The 24219-nt window shown below is 35.0% G+C and overlaps 1 protein-coding gene across 4 annotated transcripts in view; it reads right to left on the reverse strand.

Moving 5' to 3' along the window:
• APLF (aprataxin and PNKP like factor) overlaps window positions 1–24219 on the reverse strand; it is a 72304-nt gene that overhangs the window by 37211 nt on the left and 10874 nt on the right. For all 4 annotated transcript variants that reach the window (XM_032291896.1, XM_032291895.1, XM_032291894.1 and 1 more), the window contains exons 2-5: window positions 22425–22496; window positions 11577–11749; window positions 2295–2442; window positions 1843–1975 (exon numbers count right to left, since the gene is read on the reverse strand). In XM_032291896.1, the coding sequence (XP_032147787.1) occupies window positions 1843–1975; window positions 2295–2442; window positions 11577–11749; window positions 22425–22496 (526 nt within the window). The remainder of the gene's footprint in view (window positions 1–1842; window positions 1976–2294; window positions 2443–11576; window positions 11750–22424; window positions 22497–24219) is intronic.

Raw genomic sequence — 24219 nt, forward strand, 5'->3', positions numbered from 1 at the left:
GTGGTGGCACAGAAGCAGTTGCAGTACAAAACAACTCTGAAAAAAAAGGAGTTGTTTGCAGAGACCAGGTCACATTCGTCCAATTTTTAGTCATTTTCTTCTATCAGAGAAATTGTTCTACTGAGGGAAAGTGCCTGCACCTCCCCACTACCATTCCCCATATCCTTCCTAGAAATTGAGGATCAACACATACAGTCAGAGATGTTACTGATAAAAATATATCCATATATATATTAAACATGAATTGTGGGGGTGGGGAGAACTGAAAACAACTGTACCAGAATAAAACTTACTGCAAAATTCTTAGGCTTAGATTGGAAAATTCTCCAGATTAAACCACGTCCCCTTTAACACATAATGTATACTACACTTTTCCCATGAGAACACTTTGATCCTAGTATAATCCAAACTAGCATTAAATAAGATAAATTCTGTGCATAATATATTTAATCCAAAACTTTGGAAGGCTTCTATGACCACTATGCAAAATACACAAAGCACCAAGAGTATAACTTTCGAACTAAAATGTGTATTCGTTTGTGCTGTTAATTTTTTTTAATAATGTTTAAGGTAAAATGGCAAAATAGCATAACTAAACTAATCACTGCAAATAAAATCATTATAAATTCAGGATAAAATATTTTTTAACTATCTGTAGGCACTGGAGATTGACCAAAGAGGCAGAGTTGAAGAAGTGTCGACATTGCAATTAACAATAACCTATGAGGTTTGTGAACTTGTGACTTTTTTCCTGAGGGTATTCTCCAATTCACTTGTGGCAGGAAGCTGTAACCTTACTGGTTTAAATGGTCAGAGCAGAGAGTTTAAGGCTAGAAGAGAGAGTGGAGGATGAGGGATAAAATCCTGGAGGGAAGGCAGCCTCAGAAGGGGCAAGAGCAAAAACCTACCTATAAACTTGACCCAAATTCTTGGTTGACTGCTAGACTACATTTGCATGGGGCCAATCCCAGGGACTCAGAGAAAAATGCAGCAGCTAGGAAGTAAAAGAACTACATAGAGACTGCAGCTGTCATCCATAACAGGTGAAACAGTGTAGACTCTGAATCCAGCCAAATTAATTGCTATTACAACAAAAATACTTCTTCTGAGGAATATAACATAATCAAGAGCAATGTATCATTCACAATATCCAATATCGATAGAAAATCACTAGGCACAGAATACACAGGAAAATGTGACCCCTATAAAAAACAAGCAGTCAATAAAAAATAAGTGTGAAATGACAAAGTTGTACACAGATGCAGACTTTAATGAAGGTATTATAAATATAATCAAAGACTTACAGAAAAATATACAAAAGATTGAATAAATGGAGAATCTTATCAGAGAAACATAAACTATACAAAAAAGAACCGAATAGGAATTTTAGAACTAAAAAGTACAGTAAGTAAAATGAATAATTTGCTAGATAGACTTAACAGCAAATTAGAGATGGCAGAAAAAACAATCAGTAAACTTGAAGGTATATCAATTCATCTGGCATTTTTAAACATTAATTTTAAACATTCTTATTGTGCTGGCCTTTTATCCTAGACATAGCACCAAGGGGTTTCTTTGAAAGTCTTTATTAATATAATTCTAGCACATAATAGCACTTGTTAAATGAAAACAAGTGTTTTGATAAATGGTATAAATGGTATTTGACAAATGTTAATAGCCTATGTTTTAAATTAGACCTCATGTTCACATCTAAAAAAAAAACTAGGCTAAGCTATACTTACACAACTCTATAGAGACAGTTCATAGATTTTCTTCAGAAAAACTTTCAAATTCTGTTTAATGTTTTCTTGAAAGTCAGCATTGGCAGAAACAAAAACCCACCTCCACTGATTGCTGGTACTGAAAGGTTTTGATCACTTAAATGTTCTGCTAACATCCAAGCTGGAAGGATCCTTTTCCTCTCGGCAAGGACTGGCTGCTGCTTACTGAAGTCTCTACATTCACCTAGGAAAGACTAAAAAGACACCTATAAATTACTAAAAATAATCATACATCCTTAATGAATTTGCAAAATATTTGCTTTGCCGAATGCTACCATTAAAATACCCATGTGCAACTGTATACTGAGTTCATCAAATTTCTTAAACAAAGAAATTAATTATTTCTATTAAATGTTGGACTACTGCCATATTCTCTAGAGCTTAACTTAAAATCAGCAAAAGTTGATAAATGCTAGCAATACTGTCATAATAGACCGAATTTCAGTTGTCTTTTCTGCCTTTATAATAACTTGAAGAACATGTTATCAATGGATGAGATCTCAAATTTCTCACCACACTATTTGTGGTAGTCATCTGGGTCTTGGCTATTTCTGCACTTCCTTCCGGTTGTGAGGCACCAGTAGTCTCATGAGGTAAATTAATAATGGGGGATTTTGGTGTTTCATTCAGTACATTATCTTCATCAAGCATTTGACTGTTTCTATAAGATAAAATAGAAACTTGTCTTAAATTTTAAATGTAATACATTTCTGCTGCCTTCAGACTACATCTGAGTTATAACACTTTTCTCAGACTTAGCAAAAACAAAAAAAGCAGATTATAGTATACTAGAATAAAATATATAGACTAGAATATATTCTTTATTTCCTACCTGCTAGCCATGAAATACATCAATCTTTCCAAATCATGGGCCTAGAAACCCCAATTATTTATGAGATGTGTGGCAGCCTTCTCTCTCAAGGCTTACGAGCTCTTTATTTAATATTTGGGCAAATAGTTCATAAAAATTAAGACCACCACCCAGCCTCCAGAGAGATCATGTAAACTGCAATGGTGTCAGTTAAGCTAGTTAGACTCTTAGAGAAAAAATAAATAAAATCCTGATTTTCAGTTGACACATAGCTGCTACCGAAGTTCAGGCAAGTATTAATAGAGCTACTTATGAAATATCCCCAAACTGCAGTATAGCTGCAAGCTAAATGTTCTGGCACAGGAACATCCATGGTCACACGTGGGACATACTAGCAGAACCAATTACCTCATACTCTCTGCAATATGCTGTAAGGTCATCCAAAGTTGTTAGGTCATTATTACTTATGTATGCATAGACATGATCCAACACATTTGCCTTTTTGAAAATTTGAAACTGTAGACGAACTACTACTCAGAAATAACAAGGAATGAACTATTGATGTGTGTATGAATACGGATGAATCCCAAAGGCATTTTGCTAAGTGAAAGAAGCCAGACACAAAAGGCATATTGTATTACTCCATTTATATAACATCCTGAAATGCAAAGCTACAAGGACAGAAACCAGATTAATGGTTGCCTGGGATTTGTAGTAGAATGAAGGGACACACTACAGAGAACCATGAGACAATATGTGGGGAAATGGAAATGTTCTATATCTCACTCTGGTAGTATTTTAAATGACTATATTATCATTTTTAGTGCATTGAATTGCACATTTAAAAGGGATGAATTCTATTGTGTGTAAATTGTCCTCATTAAATGTGAATTTTTAAAAACTAAGATGTAAGATTTTAGAAGTGCGTCTAGCTGAGAGGAATCTAATTAACCACTTTTTATTTGTTTGTTTTGGTATTTCTTATACAGTGAATAATTTCCTTCAAAGGCAGCCTTGAATTTCAATGGCAGGAATCAGCCAAAAGAGAAAATTTAGAGTAAATTACTATGCAGCATCATATTTATTGTTCATTCAATCAATATTTTTAAAACTTCTACTGTGTCACACACTGTGCCAGGTGCTGGAGACAAATTCTTGGAAATATATGATTGTCAAATCTATAAAAGTTCACTCCACTACAATACCAGATCCATTTTACTCATAAGTTACAGGTGTACTTCCAAATTATAATTTTTTTCTCAAGTTTTCTTAATATTTCACATGGAAAATATTAAGAAACATTTAACAGTAGTGTGATAATTTTTCACAAGTGATAGGAATTAACTAACATCATCAATTCCATTTCTAGTTTATTTTCTATTCCGGCATAAGTCTGAGATGAATTCATACACACTCTATAGTCCATATGCAACTTTTATTAACAGTTATCCAGAATAAATGTAATAACAACCTCAGAACAAAATTCTATTTAACATTTTGTTCAAAAAAAGAACAAGTACAAATTGTTCTATTATACCTTTATTTAAATATCAAACACTGTCACTGTAATACATATTTTTATTTTATATTCAAATACTTCTAGGAGCAATCGACTATCACAGGATTTAGAAAGCTTTATTACAGGATATTTTAAATAAAAAATTAAAACTTGGAAAGTTAAATGTGGTCTAATAAAGGTAATTATCTTTTTTATAATAGCTTTACTGAAAAATAATAATGATAAATTCATCCTGTTCAAGTGTACTATCCAGTGGTTATTAGTAATGGTTAACAGAGTTGTGCAACCATCATCAGTCTCTAATTTTAGAACACGTTCATCACCTCATAAAGAAATTCCATATGCATTAGCAGTCTCTTCCCGTTGCCTCTTCCTCCTGCTCCTGGCAACCATTAATCTACTTTCTGTCTCTACGAATTTGCATTTTCTAGATATTTCATATAAATGAAATACAGTATGCGGTTTTTCATATCTAGCTTTTTCACTTAGCACAATGTTTCAAGATTCATCTGTGTTGTTGCATATATAAGTATTTCATTCCTCTTTATAGCCAAATAATATTCTACTGTATGACTACAGAATATTTGTTTATCTATTCAACAGTTGCTGGACAGCTGGGCTATTTCCACTTTTTGGCTATTATGAGTAATGTTGCTGAACATCTATGTACAAGTTTTTATGTGGACATAGGTTTTCAATTCTTTTGGGTATATACATAGGAGTGGAAATGCTGAGCCACATAGTAATTCCATGTTTAAACTTTTGAGGAACAGCCAGAATATGTTCCAAAGAGGCTATACCATTTTATAATCCCACCACAGTGTATAATAGTTCAGTTACTCCACAGCCTCACTAATGCTTGTTATTATCTTTTTGATTGCAGCATTCTTAGTAGACGTGCAGTGGTATCTCATTGTGGTTTTGATTTGCATTTCCCTGTGACTAATGATGTTGAACATTTTCTCATGTTCTATTGACCATTTGTATAGAACAAATGGTCTTCTTTGGAAAAATGTCTATTGAAATCAGTTATACATTTTAAAATTGGGTTGTTTGCCTTTGTGTTGTTGAGAATTCTTTAAATATTCTGAATATGTCTGTTATGAGATATGTGATTTACAAATATTTTCTCTCATTCTGTGGTTGTCTTTTTACTTTCTTAACTGTGTCCAATTTATCTACTTTTTCTTTGTTTGCTTGTGTTTCTGGTGTTATAACCACTGCCTAATGTAAGGTCACAAAGATTTACACTTGTTTTTTTCTAAGAGTTTCATAGTTTTAGTGCTTATATTATATTTAGGCCTCTGATCATTTTAAGATAATTTTTAATATGGTGTACAGCAGGAATCTAATTTCATTCTTTTTCATGTGGATATCCAGTTGTCCCAGCACCATTTGTTGAAAAGACTATTCTTTCTCCCATTTAATTGCCTTGATGTCTTTGTCAAAAACCAACTGGCCCTAAATGCAATGGTTTACTTCTGGACCCTCAATTCTATTTATTTGATCTATATGTCTTTCTTTATACCAGGACTGTCTTGATTACTGTAGCTTCATAGTAGGTTTTGAAGTCAAGAAGTGTGAACCATCCAACTTTCTTCTCCTTTTCTAAGATTGTTTTGGCAATTAAGTTATTCTTAAAGTCTTTCAAATATATTCAAAATGTTGTTTAAATATGTTATGTATTTTCATATCTTGAATATAACATGCTACTATTATGAATAATGTGGATCTAAAAATACATTTTTAAATAATTATAAATGAATTTGAAACTTGCATATTATCATACTATCATGACATTTTCATCAACATTTTATTGTTTCTTCAATAACAGTAATCAAAATTAGTAGTTATTTATCTGGAATCTATGTACATAGATTTTCAACAATTTGTAAAAAAAAGTAATTCAGTATGACAAAGGATTTACTTTACTTTCCTCATAAGAGTCTTAAATAATCTCCCTAGAGAGACAAGATCATACTTCCTTATCAGCAATGAAATTCAGCTACGAAAACAAAATGTTATACTTATCACATTATCACTCAATTTAATATCCTCAGACATTTCATTAATGTGTTCAAAAAACCAACACTTACTAAGCACCTACTATTGGGGAGGAAGAATTAATATTAGTGCTTCTATGTGAAATGTGCTATAATTTAATTTACTAAAATAAAAAAAACAAGTATTCTTTTTCTTATTTGACTTTCTCTTTGACTTCTCATAAAAGCATGGGTTTTGATACTCCAGGCAGGATAATTTCATAGTTACATATATAGAGAAAAGAGTGCAGAATGAACAAACTAGAACTGACACGTATAGACTTATTCATTCGGTCAAAGTAGGCAATGAGTAGGACTAATTATGCAGAATCTAACTTCTGTATGTAAAAAACACTTTAATATGAGTAAAAGGAAAACCTAAAGAAATGACAAGCTTTTCTGTCGTTGGTTTGTGGTTCAGATCCCTTTCTTAAATTTACAACTGGTTGGAAGAAAAGAATTATGGCAAGAGAGTCCTAACAACTTCTACAAAGGATGTAAACTTTCTTCTATTCTGTTTAAATTTCTTAAATATTTCAACATGCAAAAATATATAAAGAATATATGTAGTCTCTCTACATCTCTAAGAATACAAATATTTTTGTATCTACCACCCCAATAGAAACATTTTCTCATATTTGCTCCAGATTAATTACAAATATAATTCAAGCCCTCTCCCTGCCCAGCCTGAGTCTTGTTCCTCTCTCTCCCATTCCTTCTCCAAAAGTAAACATTAGCCTGAATTTGATTTTATTGTTCCCATGCCTGTCTTTATACTTTTACTATTTGTATGTATATATCCACTATTTTATAGAAATTATGTATGTTTTATATGTTTATAACCTTTTTGGGGTTTTTCCCTCAACATTACAGTGGGGAGATTTATCCATGTTTTAACCTGAGCTCTCTCTTAGTTCATTCTCTTCCACATAATTATAGGACTACACCAAATTTATTTAGCCTTTCTACAGGTGTTTTCAGAATTCAAATGAATGCTATAGTAAGCATTCTCATGCAGCAGGGGGTAGTCAGTAAGAGCATCAACTCTGCAAACAGGCTTGAGTTTGGATCCCACCTCTGCCATGTATTAAGTTGTGACCTTGGGCAAGCCTTAAACCTTCTGTGTCTCAATTTCTTCATCTGTAATATAAGGATATTAACAATACTTAGTCCTCATAGAGATTATTATAAAGATTAAAAAGTTCATACATGTAAAGCTTGTGCAACAGTAAAAAGTGTTTTTATGTGATTGACACTGCCAAACAGAGCTAGTTCAAAAACGTGAAAATCCCAATGATATCAAGAAATGTCTAAAGTGTATTTCAATGCTTCCAATCTACGACATAGTCCACTTCTTGCTAGACAGTGGACTCTCCCTCTCTGGAAATCAGGCAGCTGTCTCCTCCATATAGACATCTCTCATGATGATACTCGAATTCAAAATCTGCCCCCACCTCCCCTCATGGCTTCTAATGTAATATCAGAGTTAACTCATCATTACCTGACTAGAGAAGTACTGCCCTTACTTCAACAGGAAACTAAATATTCACTAAAGAGCTACAGGTTCTGGCTACTGGCAGAAACCACAAGAATGTGCCTGCGATGGTGTGATATAGTAAGAAACACATATGTTGGTCTTCACTTCTGGTTCCTGGCTGGAACTCCAAAACAGGTGAAAGGAGCATCTTTTGTTATTCACAACATGCCCCTTTCAACCACACCTGAATTTATGTTAATGAGGTGACTTTTGGAAAGCCTCTAAAGATGAAGGGCTAGTTTTCAGGAAAACCAATCATATGATTAGAGGGTAGGAACTCCCAAACCACCACCCACCACCTCCAGGGAGGGGACAGGGGCTGGAGATTGACTTACTCTACTTGGCCAATGATTTACTCAATCATGCCTTTGTAATGAAGCCTCCATAAAAACCCAAAAAGACAAAATTCAGAGGGCTTCCAGGTTGGTGAACAAGAACATGTCCAAGTGCTAGAAGAGTGGTATACCCCAACACTCCACTGGAACAGAAGCTCCTGTGCTGGGGACCCTTCCAGACCTTACCCTATGTATCTCCTCATCTGGCCATTAATTTGTATACTGTAATATAGCATTTGTAATAAACCAGTAATCTAGTAGTAAGTAAACTGTTCCTGAGTTCTGTGAGCCCTTCCAGCAAATGACAGAAGCCAAGGTTTAAATAGCCTGAGAAAAGTACAGTGCTGTGAAAGTGGGTTTATTTTCAGTTTCATCAGTAAGAAAAAATTCAAAATTCACTAATCCCATAACCTGATATATTTAAAGTGTGACACTGGCCTTAAAGACACTGGTCTTTCACACTAAGGGAATAAGCTAATTTGAATTAATATAAATAAAATTTAAATAGACATATAATACTTTAAATAAGTTATCAGGCAATGACCATACTTTGTTTCATAAAGATGCATATTTTCCTAATTTTTGAAAAAAGTATATAATTCTATCATGAAAGTTTATTATAACAAAAAAATCAGTTCTTTACATGTCTCATTTTGACAGCTGTTTTAACAGCATGCTTCATACATGTATGATGAGAGAAAAAGACTTGAACTTTAAAGTAGTAAGCATTTGGGAGGCCAAGACGGGCAGATCACAAGGTCAGGAGTTCGTGGTCAGCCTGGCCAATATGGTGACACCCGGTCTCTACCAAAAATACAAAAATTAGCTGGGGGTGGTGACACACACCTGTGGTCCCAGCTACTTGGGAGGCTGAGGCAGGAGAATCACCTGAATCCAGGAAGCGGAGGTTGCAGTGAGCCAAGATCCTGCCAATGCACACCAGCCTTAGCAACAGAATGAGACTACATCTCTAAATAAATAAATAAAGTAGTAAGCACTAGTTAAGGAATTTCATTTAACTAAAAAGCAACTTCCTTTTTTTCCACTTATGTTTAAGCATTTTTAGATATAATTTATATACAAAATGCAGATATCTGAAGTGTGAAATTTGATTCGTTTTGACAAATGCAGACACCCACATAATCTGCACCCTTAACAAGAGACAGAATAAGTCCATATTTGTTTAAAAGCTGAAACAAAGCCAAACAAAAAGCTCCCTTATAGCTTCTTCCTAGTCAATCCCCTTGGAAATAACCATTGATTAAATTTCTATTTAACAGATTCGTTTACTTATTACAGAATTTAATGTACACGTAATAATATAATAGATACTGTTTGTGACTTGCTTTTCTTTTTGGTAGATTCCCAGGATTTTCTAAATATACAATCATGTCATCTTCAAACAAATACAGTTTTACTTCTTCCTTTCAAATCTGATATATATTACCTTTGTTGTAGTCCCAATCTTAGGGAGAGAACTTTCAACATTTCACTAACAGGTTTTTTGTAGGAAAAAAAGTTTCCTTCTTTTCCTTGTTTTCACAAAAATTTTAAAAATCATGAACAGGTGTTGAATTTTGTCAAAATTATTTTTGAGCATCTATTAAAATGATAGTTCTTTAGTCTGTTATGCTGAATTGCTTTGATTTTTATATGATAAACTAACCTTATATTCCTTGAACAAGCCCCACTTTGTAATAGAGTATTATCCTTTTTACTTGATTTGTAAATACTTTGTTATAAAGAATATCAGTCTGTAGTTTGGGTATTTTTTTTTTGTAAAATCTTGTCTGATTTTAGTATCTGAATTATAGAAGCTTCATAAAATGAGTTAGGAAGTACATCCTCTTCTATTTTTGAGAAAAAGGAATAATATTGGCATTTATTTTTTCCTTGTAATTTTAACAGAATTCATCAGTGAAGATCCTTGTGGGAAATCCTTAAATTGTGAATTCAATTTTTTAAATGGATAAGGAATTCATCAGATATCTATTTTTTCCTGAATCGATTTTTTTTAAAGAAATATGCCCATTTATTTTAACTGCCAAATTTATTGGCATAAAGTTTTACATAATATTTCCTTATTTTTCTTCTAAGGTCTGTAGTATCAGTAATGATATCCCCTCTTCTACTGTTGATATTGATAATTCATGTTTTCTCACTTTTTTCTTGGTAAGCATTACTAAGTAAAGTACTTGCTTTACTGTAGTAAAGGCTGCTTTTCACCAAACCACCCTATAGCTTTACTGATTTTCTTTTCATCTATTTTTTATTTCATTGCCTTCTAGTTTTAATTTTCTTTTTTTTTTTTTTTCTATTTTCTTTGGGATTAATTAGTTTTTTGTCTATCCTCCTAAAGTAGAAGCACAGATCATTGATTTTATAGCTTTCTTCTCTTCTAATACAGGCATTCAACTATAAACTTCCCCCTAAGGACTAATTTACTTGAGTCTCACAATATTTTATACTGTTTTCAATATCACTCTGTTTAAATTGTTTTCTTATTTCCCTATGACTTCTCCTTGATCCAAGGGTAATTTAGAAGTGTGTTATTTAATTTCAAAGTATTTGTAGATTTGTATAGCTATTTTATTGTTAATGATTTACTGACTTAATACCATTGCAATCAGAGAACATACTCTGCATAATTCTGTCCATCTACTTCTATAAGTCTAGTTTATGCATTCTATAATTTAAAAGCAGAAACGAAGCCAAATAATCTTCTAAGACTGACTAAAAAAAACTACTGAATGAATTTTAACTGTAAGCCAGATATCAGTATATTTATTCTAATACCTCATGTCCTCAGTTTCCCTGTTCTATATTTTCTATTTTTATAAGAAAGAGGAGTTATACAAGTGTAATGTAAGCCAGAAATTAATACCTTAATAAAATTTAAAAAGCTAAAAAAAATGAGGAAAAGATAGTCAATTTCAAATTAACTAACTGAACACTGTTCAATGGAAAATACATTCTGAATACAATGGTAAAAGACACCACATATGGGAGCAACTGCTATCAAGGCATAGTAAGTTTCCAAAGTCAAATGTTTTCTAGAGGCCGGGCGCGGTGGCTCAAGCCTGTAATCCCAGCACTTTGGGAGGCCGAGGCGGGCGGATCACGAGGTCAAGAGATCGAGACCATCCTGGTCAACACGGTGAAACCCCGTCTCTACTAAAAATACAAAAAATTAGCTGGGCATGGTGGTGCGTGCCTGTAATCCCAGCTACTCAGGAAGCTGAGGCAGGAGAATTGCCTGAACCCAGGAGGCGGAGGTTGCGGTGAGCCGAGATCGCGCCATTGCACTCCAGCCTGGGTAACAAGAGCGAAACCCCGTCCCAAAAAAAAAAAAAAAAAAAAAAAAATGTTTTCTAGAAAGAGATATACATGTGCACGTGCACAAAACACACACATGCACACACACACATTACACACCTACTCTATCTCCAATTGAGTTTAATGGTTTCTACTGGTTCCTACCAAAGGATTTGTGATGTCTGAGGAATTAGATTAAAAATAGCATCCTTACTCTCATTTCATCAAGCACTTACCTTAAGGTACATTCCATTTCCATTTCAGAGGGTATAGAGAGAATGCGGAAAATGTATTTGTCAACTAACAAAGAAAAACTATCTCCAGGATTCAAATAGCACCATAGATTTGTCTTCAATGGTACGAGCTGACTCTTCTCTGAAGACTGATAAAAACATGGATTTGTGTGTATCTAAAAAATTTAAAAATAATATAATTAAATTAAAAAAGAATGCAATACAATAATGTTGTAACTCAAAATTATGACAAAAATACAATTAAATATGAATTCCGAATTTTGGTATCAAAACAATTTAAGCATAAACTTAGACTAATAAATCTAACTCTTATAAGTACCATAATTATTATTTATATAAGAGAAAAGGAGCTATGGTATACCTCCCATTTCTCCAGGAATCAAAGAAAAAAAGCAAAGTTATCACTTAACTGGTTAAAAGAGTCTTCTATTGTGCTTAATAGATACAACTGGATATCACAAAGAGAAACATGAAAAGTAATTCTCAGTACGGAAAAACTGAGTCCCCCAACTTCTATATCCAAAATGCACTAATTCCCTGACAATGGCTAGTTTCTTTACCATTTATTTTCTCCTACTAATTTCTTACTACAACTAAAAAATCAGAAACTACAATGCTATGGTTTCAATGTATCCCCCAAGTCCATGTGCTGGAAATGCCAACCCTAATGCAACAATGTTGACAAGTAGGACCTTTAACATGTAACTAGGTCATAAGGGAAATGCCCTCATGAATTTATTAATGGCATTATCACCAGAGTGGATTCATTATTTCAAAAGCAACTCTGCTATCTCGAGAGTGGGTTTGTCATAAATGCAAGTTTGGCTCTCTCTTGCTCACTCTCTCATGCATGCTCTCTCTCCATGTAATGCCTTTCACCACATTAGAATGCAGCAAAAAGGCTCTGACCAGATGCGGCCCCTGCGTTTTAGACTTCCCAGCTTCCAGAATGGTGAGCCAAATAAATGTCTGTTCATTATAAATTACCCAGCCTCAGGTATTCTGTTATAGCAGCGCAAAATGAACTAAGACATATGGGAAGGAAGATTCTAATCAAATCTCTAAAGCAAACAATACAGCTTTCTTTCTACCTGAAAGAGGAATCATCTTATTTGTTTAAATAAAACTCCCACTATGAAGATCATCCTCATTCAAATCACAAGTAGTAACAGATCTCAAAGTTAAAACGATTATAATATCCACTATTTTACTTGTGTTTGCCACTATTTTCGTGTTAGGAAAGGTAACAAGAGTTGCTTCAAAAAAAAAAAAGACCTATTATGAAGTGCCTTAAAAACTCTAACAAGATTCAAGCTAAAATTGGCTATTTCCATAAGTCAAATGTCCTTTTTTCATCAATATCACTGGGTTTTTTAAATAATAAGCTTTAGGATATGACAAAGCAATCTACATAATGCAGATCTTTGGTTTTTTGTTTTTCTTTTTAGTACAATCTTATATAGAGCACCTATCTTTCTTACCCTTCCTTCTGTCTATATCAGTTTAAATGAGACTTTTTCTGGAGACATCACAGCAAAGTAATTACCACCCTGGGAATGGACATATGCTGAGTAGTAGCAGTAACAAAAAATAGAAAGGAGACTGAATTGGACCTGTAACATTTCAAAAGAACAATAAATAATTAAAAATCTTTTCAATCCCTCCCAAAACCAGACCACAGTGAATTTAAAGATTTTTCTGAATATTCAAACCCTTCTTGACACCAAAAAGGGTTAAGGATCCCCAATTGCTTCAGTGAGACCATTTTTCTCATTTGCTTTGATTCTAAAAGCAAACAAGGGCAGACAAAATATTGGCAAACCCAAACCCACAGTGATGAAAAGATATAACTACCTACATGAGAGACATATTATTGGTGTGTGCCTTTTAACAAATCCATGGAATTATAAATTCAAACAAATAGATAATGCTATAACTTTAGAAGTGATGCAAAGGATGCATTTACCCTGCAAAAAATGGAACTAAAATACAAATCAATTTCCTATAGCTTTCTTTTAGAGTTATCATTAAATTTTAAAGAATGATAGATGTATACCCCCCCCCAAAACACCTTATTTTCTGTGTTTTTTTTTTTTAATTTGGAAAACTTTTTTAAACAAAGTAAAGTTGAGAAAAGGCTATCACAGGATTTTCCAGATATTTCACAAGTATACTTTTAATTTCATGAAAAGAAAACAATCTCAACTCGGGAACCTTGTGCAATAAAACAAACACAACCACACAAAGACATATATTTGAGGGTTGATAACAGAAAAAAAGAAAAATTGCAATTTATATATAGTTATAAAGCTACTGTCTCAATCATCCAAGACCCCAAATGAGTAAGATTTTATTAAAATGAAATAAAAGCACTGACAGCTATGAATTCACCCTGAGGGCATAACCAATCACTAGTGATGCAGTTATTTACAAAGAACATCATCCTCAGTTTGCCTTTATAATGTCTTTTCTCCCTGCTGATACTAGACTGTAGATTAAATTTAAATGGCACATAAAAAAGCTAACATCATCTCCTCAAGAGCTAGTATCATATCCTCATGCACCATTTCCAAGAACTGCTGGAGAGCTAAAGCATTTTTTGTAGGAGAAATATTAGAGGGAAAAAAGGCAGAAAGTCATTCAACTCAAAAGTACAAATTAGTAATTGCCCTAATTGCATTCAACTCTCTTTGTCAAAGCTATTTTTTTTATTTGGTGGTAAGTTTTTAAGGTAGATTTCCGAGTTAAAGCAAAGCAAAAAAAAATTAATCACTTAAATATAATTTGGGTTATGCAGTATACAGAAGGGACCATCATAAAAAATTTGCTATATTCATTTATGTAATTTTATAAAGATTTTTAACTAAAATTTCCCTCAGCATTTTATTACAATTGTATATATAACTTGCTTTAGTATATCAAAGAATTTGTGATTGATGAGGGAGCAGACAATAAGTGATATTTAACAAATATTAAGATAAAATGAATGAACTAGAAGTCACTCGTTCATCTTTCTGATTGTCAAGATCTTTAAACTTCCATTAACAATTAAAATCAGTTATAGAATTTATCTAAATTTATTTAAATTGTACCTTGCAGGTGTAGCTACAATAAGTTGCTAAATAAATACATCAATCTATTTCAAGATAATGGGCATTTTTATTAAAAATATATTAATATAAACATGTTTATTAGCCAGTCAGATTTCTAATGTGCAACTCAAGTTTTCAGCCCATTTTTCTACTGGATTTTTTATTTTTTCTAATTGATTAAAGGCATCTGTCATATGTTTTGGATAGCACTCCTGATAGAGCTTGAATATTTGTCACTGCCCACATCTCATGATGAATTGCAATCCGCAATGCTGGAAGTGGGACCTGGCAGGAGGTGCTTGGATTATAGAGGCAGATGCCTCATGGCTTGGTGCTGCCTTCAGGATAGTTGAGTTCTCGTGCGATCTGGTCATTTAAAGGTGTGTGGCACCTCCCACTCTGTATTAGTCTGTTTTCACATTGCTATAAACAACTACCTAAGACTGTGTAATTTATAAAGAAAAGAGGTTTCATTGACTCACAGTTCCATAGCCTGTACAGAAAGCATGGCTGGGGAGGCCTCAGGAAACTTTCACTCATGGTAGAAGGCAAAGGGGAAGCAGGCAACATTTGATATTGCTGGAGCAGGAGAGAGAGAAGGGGAAGGTGCTACACACTTTTAAACAACCATATCTCGTGAGAACTCACTCACTATCATGAGAACAGCAAAGGGAAAATTCAATGCCCCCATGATCCAATCACCTCCCACCAGGCCCCTCCTCCAACACTGGGATTACAATTTGACATGAGATTTGGGCAAGGACACAAATCCAAACCATATCACCCTCCCACTCTCTCTCACTTGCTCCTGCTTTCAACATGTGATGTGCTGGGTCCCCCTTAGCCTTTTTCCATGATTGTAAGTTTCCTGGGACCTCCCTGGAAGCCAAGCAGATGCCAGCACCATGCTTCACGTAAAGCCTGCAAAACTGTGAGCCAATTAAATCTCTTTTTATAAATTACCAGTCTTGGGTATTTCTTCATAGCAACCCAAGAATGGTGTAATACGGAAAATTGGGAATGGAAGTGGGGCATTGCTATGAAGATACTTAAAAGTGTGGAAATGACTTCAGAACTAACTAAGAGGCAGAAATTAGAAGACTTTGGAAGGCTGAGAAGAAGACAGGAAGATGAGAGAAGGTTTGGAATTTCTCAGAGACTGATTAAATGACCAAATGATCGGCAAATTTGTGACCAAAATGCTGATAGTGATGTGGACAATCTAGTCCAGGCTGAGGAGGTCTAAGATGGAAATGAGGAAATCATTGGGAACTAAAGGAAAGGTCAAGCATGTTAAGCCTTAGCAAAGAGCTTGGCTGCATTCAGTTGATGTCCTGGGGATATGTGGAAGTTTGACCTAAAGAACGATGATTTAGAGGATCTGGCAGAGGAAACTTCTAAGCAGCAAAGTGTTCAAGATGTGGCCTGGCTCCTTCTAACAACCTGCACTCAAATGTATAAGTGAAGAAATGACTTAAAGTTGCAACACATATTTAAATAGGAAGCAGAGTGGAAAAGCTTGATAAATTTGTAGGCTAGTCATGTGGCAGAGAAAAAAAAAAAACCTTTTCAGGAGAGGAATTCAAAGAGGCTGTGGAGCAACCACTTGCTAGAGATATATGCACAACTTTAAAAAAGCCAGGCTGAGTGCAGTGGCTCATGTCTGTAATCCCAATACTTTGGGAAGCTGAGGCAGACCGATCACCTGAGGTCAAGAGTTCAAGACCAGCCTGGCTAACATGGCAAAATGCCACCTCTACTAGAAATACAAAAAGTTAGCCAGGCGTGGTGGCACATCCCTGTAATCCTAGTTACTTGGGAGGCTGAGGCAGGAGAATTGCTTGAACCCAGGAGGCAGAGGTTGCAGTGAGCCAAGACCATGCCACTACTCCAGCTTGGGCAACAAAGCAAGACTCCGTCTCAAAAAGAAAAAAAAAAAAAAAAAAAAAAGCCAAGTTCTAATATCCGAGACAATGGTGAAAAGGCCTCAAATGCATTTCAGAGACCTTCATGGCAACGCCTCTTATCGTAGGCTCAGAGGCCTAGGAGAGGAGAATGATCTCATGGGACAGTCCCAGGGTCCTGTTGCCCCTCATGGCCTTGGGACAATACTGTCCACATTCCCACTGTTCTGGCTCCAGTTATGGCTCAAAGGACCCCATATACAGCTTAAACTACCACCTTAGAGGATGCAAGCAATAAGCCTTGACAGCTTCCATATGGTGCTAAACGTGTGGGTGCACAGAGTGCAAGAGTGGTGGATTCTTGGCAGCCTCCACCTAGATTTCAGAGGATGTATGGAAAAGCCTGGGTATCCAGGCAGAAACCTGCTATAGCAGCAAATCCCTCACAAGAGAAGTTCTACTGGAGCAGTGCAGAGAGGATATGCGGGGTGGGAGGCCTCACACAAAATCCCCACTGTGGCACTGCCTAGTAGAGCTGTTAGAAGAGAGCCACCAACCTCCAGACCCAAACATAGTAGATCTACCAATTCCAGCCTGTGACAGCAGCCCCAGGGGATGAACCCTGTAAAGCCAGAGGGGTGGAGGTGCCAAAGGTCTTGGGAGCCCACCCTTTGCATCAGTGTGCCCCAGGATAAGGACATGGAGTCAAAGGTTACATTGGAGCTTTGAGACTTACTGACTGCCCTGACGGGTTCTGAACTTGTGCTGGTCCTACACACCCTTTGTTTTGAAACTGGGATGTTTACCACATGCCTATACCCCCACTGTTTCTTGAAAATAAATAACTTTTGATTTTATAGGCTCATAAATGAAAGAGATTTGCTCTGTCTCAACTGAGACTTTGGGCTTCTGAGGTAATGCTGGAATGAGTTAAGACTTTGGAAGATTATTGGAAAGGCATGATTGTATCTTGCAATGTGAGAAGGACATGAGATTTGGGAGGGGCCAGGGGCAGAATGATATTGTTTGGATATTTGTCCTCACCTGAAACTCATGTTGAAGCGTAATCCACAAATGCTGGAAGCGGGGATTTTAATCATGGGGGTGGGGATCCCTCATGGCTTGGTGCTATCTTCGGAATAGTGAGTGAGTTCTCGTGAGACCTGGTAGTTTAAAAGTGTGTGGCTTATTCACAGTAGCAAAGACATGGAGTCAAACTAAATGCCCATCAGTGATAGACTGGAAAGAAAATACAGTATATATACGCCATGAATTACTATGCAGCCATAAAAAGGAACAAGAACATGTTCTTTGAAGGGACATGGATGGAGTTGGAAGCCATTATCTTCAGCAATCTAATGCAGAAACAGAAAACCAAACACCACATGTTCTCACTTATAAGTGGGAGCTGAATGATGAGAACACATAGACACATGGTGTGGAACAACATACACTAGGGCTTATTGAAGAGTGGAGGGTGGGAGGAGGGAGAGCATCAGGAAGAATAGCTAATGAATCCTGGGCTTATCAGCTGGAGAATGGAATGATCTGTGCAGCAAACCACCATGGCACACATTTACCTATGTAATAAACCTGTACATCCTGCACATGTATCCCTGGACTTAAAAGTCAAAGAAAAAAAAGTGTGTGACACCTTCCCCTCACTCTCTCCCTTGCTCCTTCTTTCGATATGTGACATGCCTGTTCCCCCTTTGCCTTCGGCTATGATTGAAAGCTACCTAAGGCTTCACCAGAAATGTAGCAGATGATGGCACCATGCTTCCTATAAAGTCCGTAGAACCATGAGGCAATTAAAATTTTTTTTTTTTTTGAGACAGGGTCTCACTCTGTCTCCCAGGCTGGAGTGCAATGGTGCGATCTCAGTTCACTGCAACATCCGTCCCCCTGGGGTTCAAGCAATTCTCCTGCCGCAGCCTCCCAAGCAACCAAGATACAGGAAATATCTACCTTTCTCCCACATCTAAACATTACACCATCACACCTCGCTAATTTTTGTATATTAAGTAGAGACAGGGTTTCACCATGTTGGCCAGGCTGGTCTTGAACTCCTAACCTTAAGTGATCTGCCCACCTCCGTCTCCCAAAATGCTGGGATTACAGGCATGAGCCACTGCACCCAGCCTGTCTCTTTTCTTTATAAATTACCCGGTCTCAGGTATTTCTTTATACCAATGGAAGAATGGCCTAATACAACTCATCTGCCAATTGCGTATGTTTTAAATATCTTCTCCCTGTTGTAGTTATCATTTTCATTAGTGTATTTTGATAAATAAAGTTTCTTAATTTTAATTTAATTGGCTTTTTACAACTGTTTTTATAGTTCATGTTTTCCCTGCTCTACAGTCATAAGGGGTTTCCCCTATATTATATTCTAAGAGTTTTATAGTTTGACCCTCACATTTATTCCACCTGGAGTAGATTTTTGGGTCTTCAGTAGGGGTCTAATTTTTTTTTTCCAAACAGATAACTGTCCCAGTACCATCTACTGATAAAAACTCCTCTTGTGTAATGCTAGCCCTGACCCAATCAAATTTCCACATACGTAAGCTAAATCTAAGGCTGCTTTCAGTTCTAAAATTTTATTTAACTGAAGGCACTAAAACTTCTTGTTAAGATAGATTATCAATTAGTTTTAACTTGAAGACATTTTTTTAAAGAAGAAACACCCAATGCCAAGAGAATCCTGACTTCAGAAACATAACAACAACAACAAAATATTACACAGAGTTCAAAGAGCCTGGGCTCTAATTCCCTGTCTAAAATTTGCAGAGTATTTAAGATTAGACATTCTCCAGAAGAGTGTGACATTCTAAGTTGTCAAAAAAAAGGTACTCGAAAAAGGATAAAAAATATCTACCTTTCTCCTATGTCTAAACATTACATTTAAGGGAAAGTTTACAAAATTACACTAAATAATACTTAAAAGATCATAAACAGAGATGTAACTTAAATCATTCCAAATTTTAGTTTTATATCTAGAGTCTCATGAAGAATTTTTGCTTTGCTTCTAGTATTATTTCTACTACAGTTTTGGGCTCAAAAGACACTTGTTAATGTCATACATAGTTGTTTTACGATCTGAGTACCATCTAATTAAAGATATAGTAAAGGTGAAGAGTAGTTTCAAAAAGGAGCCTTTTTTTTTTTTTAACTGAACACTGCCAAAATCCCACATAGAAATTCGGCTCACTACATACTGGATAAAATTTAACTCAAGATAAGATCTTCAACTAATGAAATCACCTTTAATTTGGGCATACCTATTTTACATTATTAGTACTCTTCTGAATAGCCACAGAAGTATAAAATATATCTGAATAATTTTCAGCCAAGTATAGACACAAATCCAACTAAGCACCTTTATTAAAGCCAATTTGTAAAACATCCTAGTTTGTAAAATATAAATTTCCCTGATTAACACTGAGAAAAACGTGAATGTTTAAAATATTCATGCATTAGTAAACATGAAGGTTTTCTAACAACTTATTTTTGATATACAAAAATTTAATGCCATGTCAATCTTCTTATAAGAAGGGTTTCTTCTTATCACTAAGTAAATAAAGAGTATAAAGAGAAACCCTGAGATCTATTGAGTTCTTCACAATTCCACTAATTAACTTGCTCCCAAAATAAATGTGCTGACATGGACACAGCGGAATAACAGACACTAGAGACTCAGAAGAGTGGTAGTGTGAGAGGTGAGTAAGGGTTGAGAAATTAATGGGTATAATGTGCACTATTCAGGTGATGGTTACACTAAAAGCCCAAACTTCACCATTTCACAATATGACCATGTAACAAAACTGTATTGTACCCCCTAAATCTATAAAAATAAAATATAGTCATTTCTAAACCTGCTGAGTTTCTAAAATGAGTCATTCACCATTTCCAAATACTATGCTACCATATGTTTTCAGATATCACTGGAGCAAAAACAAAGCTGAAAAAAAAAAAGCTGTAACAGGAGTATTAACCTTGCCTTCATAATAAAGTAAAAAGTAAACTTTCCCACAAATGTGATAGTTAGGCATGGGAGAAAGGTAGATCTTTTTTATCCTTTTTCAAGTACCTTTTTTTGACAACTTAGAATTGCTATTTTGAAAAAAGTAAATCTACTGATAACATGTTCTATTAGAAAAGCAGGATAAGGCTGGGCACCATGGCTCAGGCCTGTAATCCCAGCACTTTGGAAGGCCAAGGCGGGCAGATAAGGTAAGTCAGGAGTTCAAGACCAGCCTAACCAATATGACCCCATCTCTACTAAAAATACAAAAATTATCCAGGCATTGTGTGCACACCTGTAGTCCGAGCTTACGCGGGATGCTGAGGCAGGAGGATCACTTGAACCCAGGAGCCAGAGGTTGCAGTGAGTTGAGATCGTACCACTGCACTCCAGCCTGGGTGACAGAGTGAGACTCATCTCAACAAAACAAAAAAAAAAAAAGAAAAGAAAAGGCAGGATAAGAATTTCAAGATCTCTATTCTTTCCTTTAATGTGCTTCAGTAACAACAAAAAACTTATTTTAGGCCATGGTAGTTTATTGGCAAGGTGTTAGAAACTGGGCACCAGAGAACAACATACTTTTGTAAAAATCTATCGTGTTCCCACTCCTAGAAATGTCAAAAATAATTCTCACCACAGCATTTACTCATGCATTCAACAAATATTAATTAAATACCTATTATATGCCAAACATTAGTGATACAAAGATTAGTCAGAGTTCCTATACTCAAGGACCGTAAGATCCATTATGTCATCTCAGAAGAATAAGATAGCTGGAGAGGATACAGAGATGAATAACTGATGGTAAATAAAGTGGCTCCCACAGGAGTGTTGACTCCAGATATTTATTAACACTCTTTCAAGACACTAAGACAATGCAGAATGAAGATGAGATATAAACCTTTTTAAAGAGTATTTATTCAAAGTTGAGATAAGGTGAGTACAACTTTATTCAAAAAATTTCCAAGTACTAAAATTAAAAAGATGTTTTCCAAATTTATAAACAGTTCAATATAGAATAATAAAAGCAAGTACTAGCTGTGTAAAATAAAGAACTAACAATACAACAGGCAGTTGTATATAAAAGATGAAAATACAAATTGGTTTAAAGAGGTTATAAATTAATGAATTTAATTCCCTAAAATGTTACCACCATAATATCTAGTCTAAAATAAATGGACCCTTATACACATATTTCATTCCTCTACACAATAGACTCTGCAAATGAAAAGGAATAATCACATTGTATATTCTTAGAAACTGGCTGTCCCTGCATATCATCAGTGATTTTGCAGCAGTAAACTATAAAGCAAGCAATTAAAATTCTAGTCCTCAACAAAAACTTCCAAATTAAAATCATTTTTAAAACCTCAAAGTTGAACAAAGTCTAAATTTTGCAAATATTCAACTCTATACAGAGTGATACAGAATGTGTTAAAATATTACCCTATAACATTTAAGTGACTTTGGTCACCACCCCAGCTCAAAAAACAACCATTACATAGTTATGAGCTTTTTTATTGGATATTATTTGGAATATTCAATTTTAAACCAAATCATAACATATACATGAACTGGCGGTTATCTTTCATTAAAATTCTGATTATGTAAATGCGGCATTGTCATATAAGAAAATACATAATTTTTCTCATAGTTTAGATCTTTATCTCCTAATTATTTTCTGGCAATGAGAAGGATATATTCTAACATTAATTCTCTATTCCCATAACCTTAGAAAATAGGCACCTCTGCTTGGGAACTGAAAGAGTAAGAGACAAAAGTAAAAATAAATAATTGACAAAATATTTACCGGTTTGATTCGCAGCTGACCACCCACCACCTCAAGAATGGCATGTTTTCTGGATACTCTCTTGTCTGTTATCTATAGAGTAAAAAAAAAAAATGTAAAGATCATGTTAAGCACCAACTTCACTAACACCATAACTACCTGACCCATTTGTTGGTAACCTTGGTATTTAGCACTTGAATTTTGGCATTATCTGCATGAGAACCAAATTTATCAGTAAAAACACACCAAGTCAACACAAAAATTCAATTAAACCTATTAGTCCACACAAAAAAAATGTAAAACTGCCAGGAGTCAGTACAGTACTCACTTTTTTACCAGACAGTGGTTCCACACTCAAGGCTGTGACATACAGAGAGTAACATCAAGCATTGGAATGAGTATCACCTGAATGAATTTTTTTACAATCTATTGTTAGCCACAATGACTATCAAAGAAGTAAGTACAAACTAAAAATCTATTAAAAATTTAAAGATTCCTTTCTTTTTCCCAGAATGTACCTTAGCAGGATAAAAACAACAGCAGTTATCTGTTGACTCATTTCATCATTTACACAGAATTTTAGCTTAAATGTTGTGATTCAACAAAACATTGCTACAGCTATTATTCACACTTTACAAAGAAATTGAAAGTCCAGAGAAGTAACTTGGGTAGGTCACTCTCCAAGCAGGCAGTACTCCAAATCCATACTCTTTTTAATAAAAACAGGTAATAGGCAGGGTGCATTGGCTGCAATCTCAGCACTTTGGGAGGCTGAAGTGGAAGGATTGCTTGAGCCCAGGAGTTCAAGACCAGCCTGGGCAACATAGTGAGACCCCCATCTTTATATAAAATAAAAAATTAGTTGGGCAGGGTAGCATGTGCCTAGAGTTCCAACTATTAATACTTGGGAAGCTGAGGTAGGCGGACTGCTTGAGCCCAGGAGGTCAAGGCTGCAGTAAGCCATGATCATGCCACTGCACTCCAGCCTGGGGGACAGGGTAAGACCCTGTTTCAAAAGAAAAAGTAATAATAATAAATGTGAGAACACATTTATACATGACTACACTTACATGTAATCATTCAAAAATTTCAAAAAATACACATTATTCTGTGACTGAGAGTAAAAAGTTCCTATTTCTGGCTTGGGTACCAAAATCTCATTGTTACTTCGATACTACAAACCAATTTTCTAACCAGCGGAGTAACAGCTATCAAATATCAAACTATGGCATATAAAGATGGTTCCTGTAACAGTCTATCTTAAATTTCTTTCTTTTCTTTTTAAAACTGTATTTTTGCAGGAAGCAATAAATGAACTTTTCCTATCTCTGTCTTTCTTTGAAGTAGGCTTCACTGACATTACAAAGATAAAAGACATTTTAAGCAATATAAAAGCATAATGTGACCTCTAGTGGACACATAACTCTACAACAGTGTAATTTCATTACAAGCTATGTGTCCCTACAGAATACAAAAAGAATCAAGAGTCTTTGCAATTAACATCACTCAGACATTTATAATGTTCCTTTTAAAGTAAACCCCTAAATAGTGAATACGCTATAAAATAACCATTTGCACTTTCTCAATGGGAAGTGTAAAGGTTTAATAAATTATCATTAAAACATTTTAATTTCAGGATTGATATACGGAGAGGGGGTGGGGAGCATGTAACATACAGATTATCTTAAAGATCTGGTGATCTGCTTTAACAGCCTATCACTGCTCCTTGTACAGAATGAATATCCAACACACTTTTATTATTTATTAATTAATATATCAACTGTAATAACAATCAATTATCAATATCAAGGCACCA

The sequence above is a fragment of the Sapajus apella genome, unplaced genomic scaffold, assembly GCF_009761245.1.
Source record: "Sapajus apella isolate SASKATOON/1434 unplaced genomic scaffold, GSC_monkey_1.0 scaffold26, whole genome shotgun sequence".
NCBI classification, from domain to species: domain Eukaryota; kingdom Metazoa; phylum Chordata; class Mammalia; order Primates; family Cebidae; genus Sapajus; species Sapajus apella.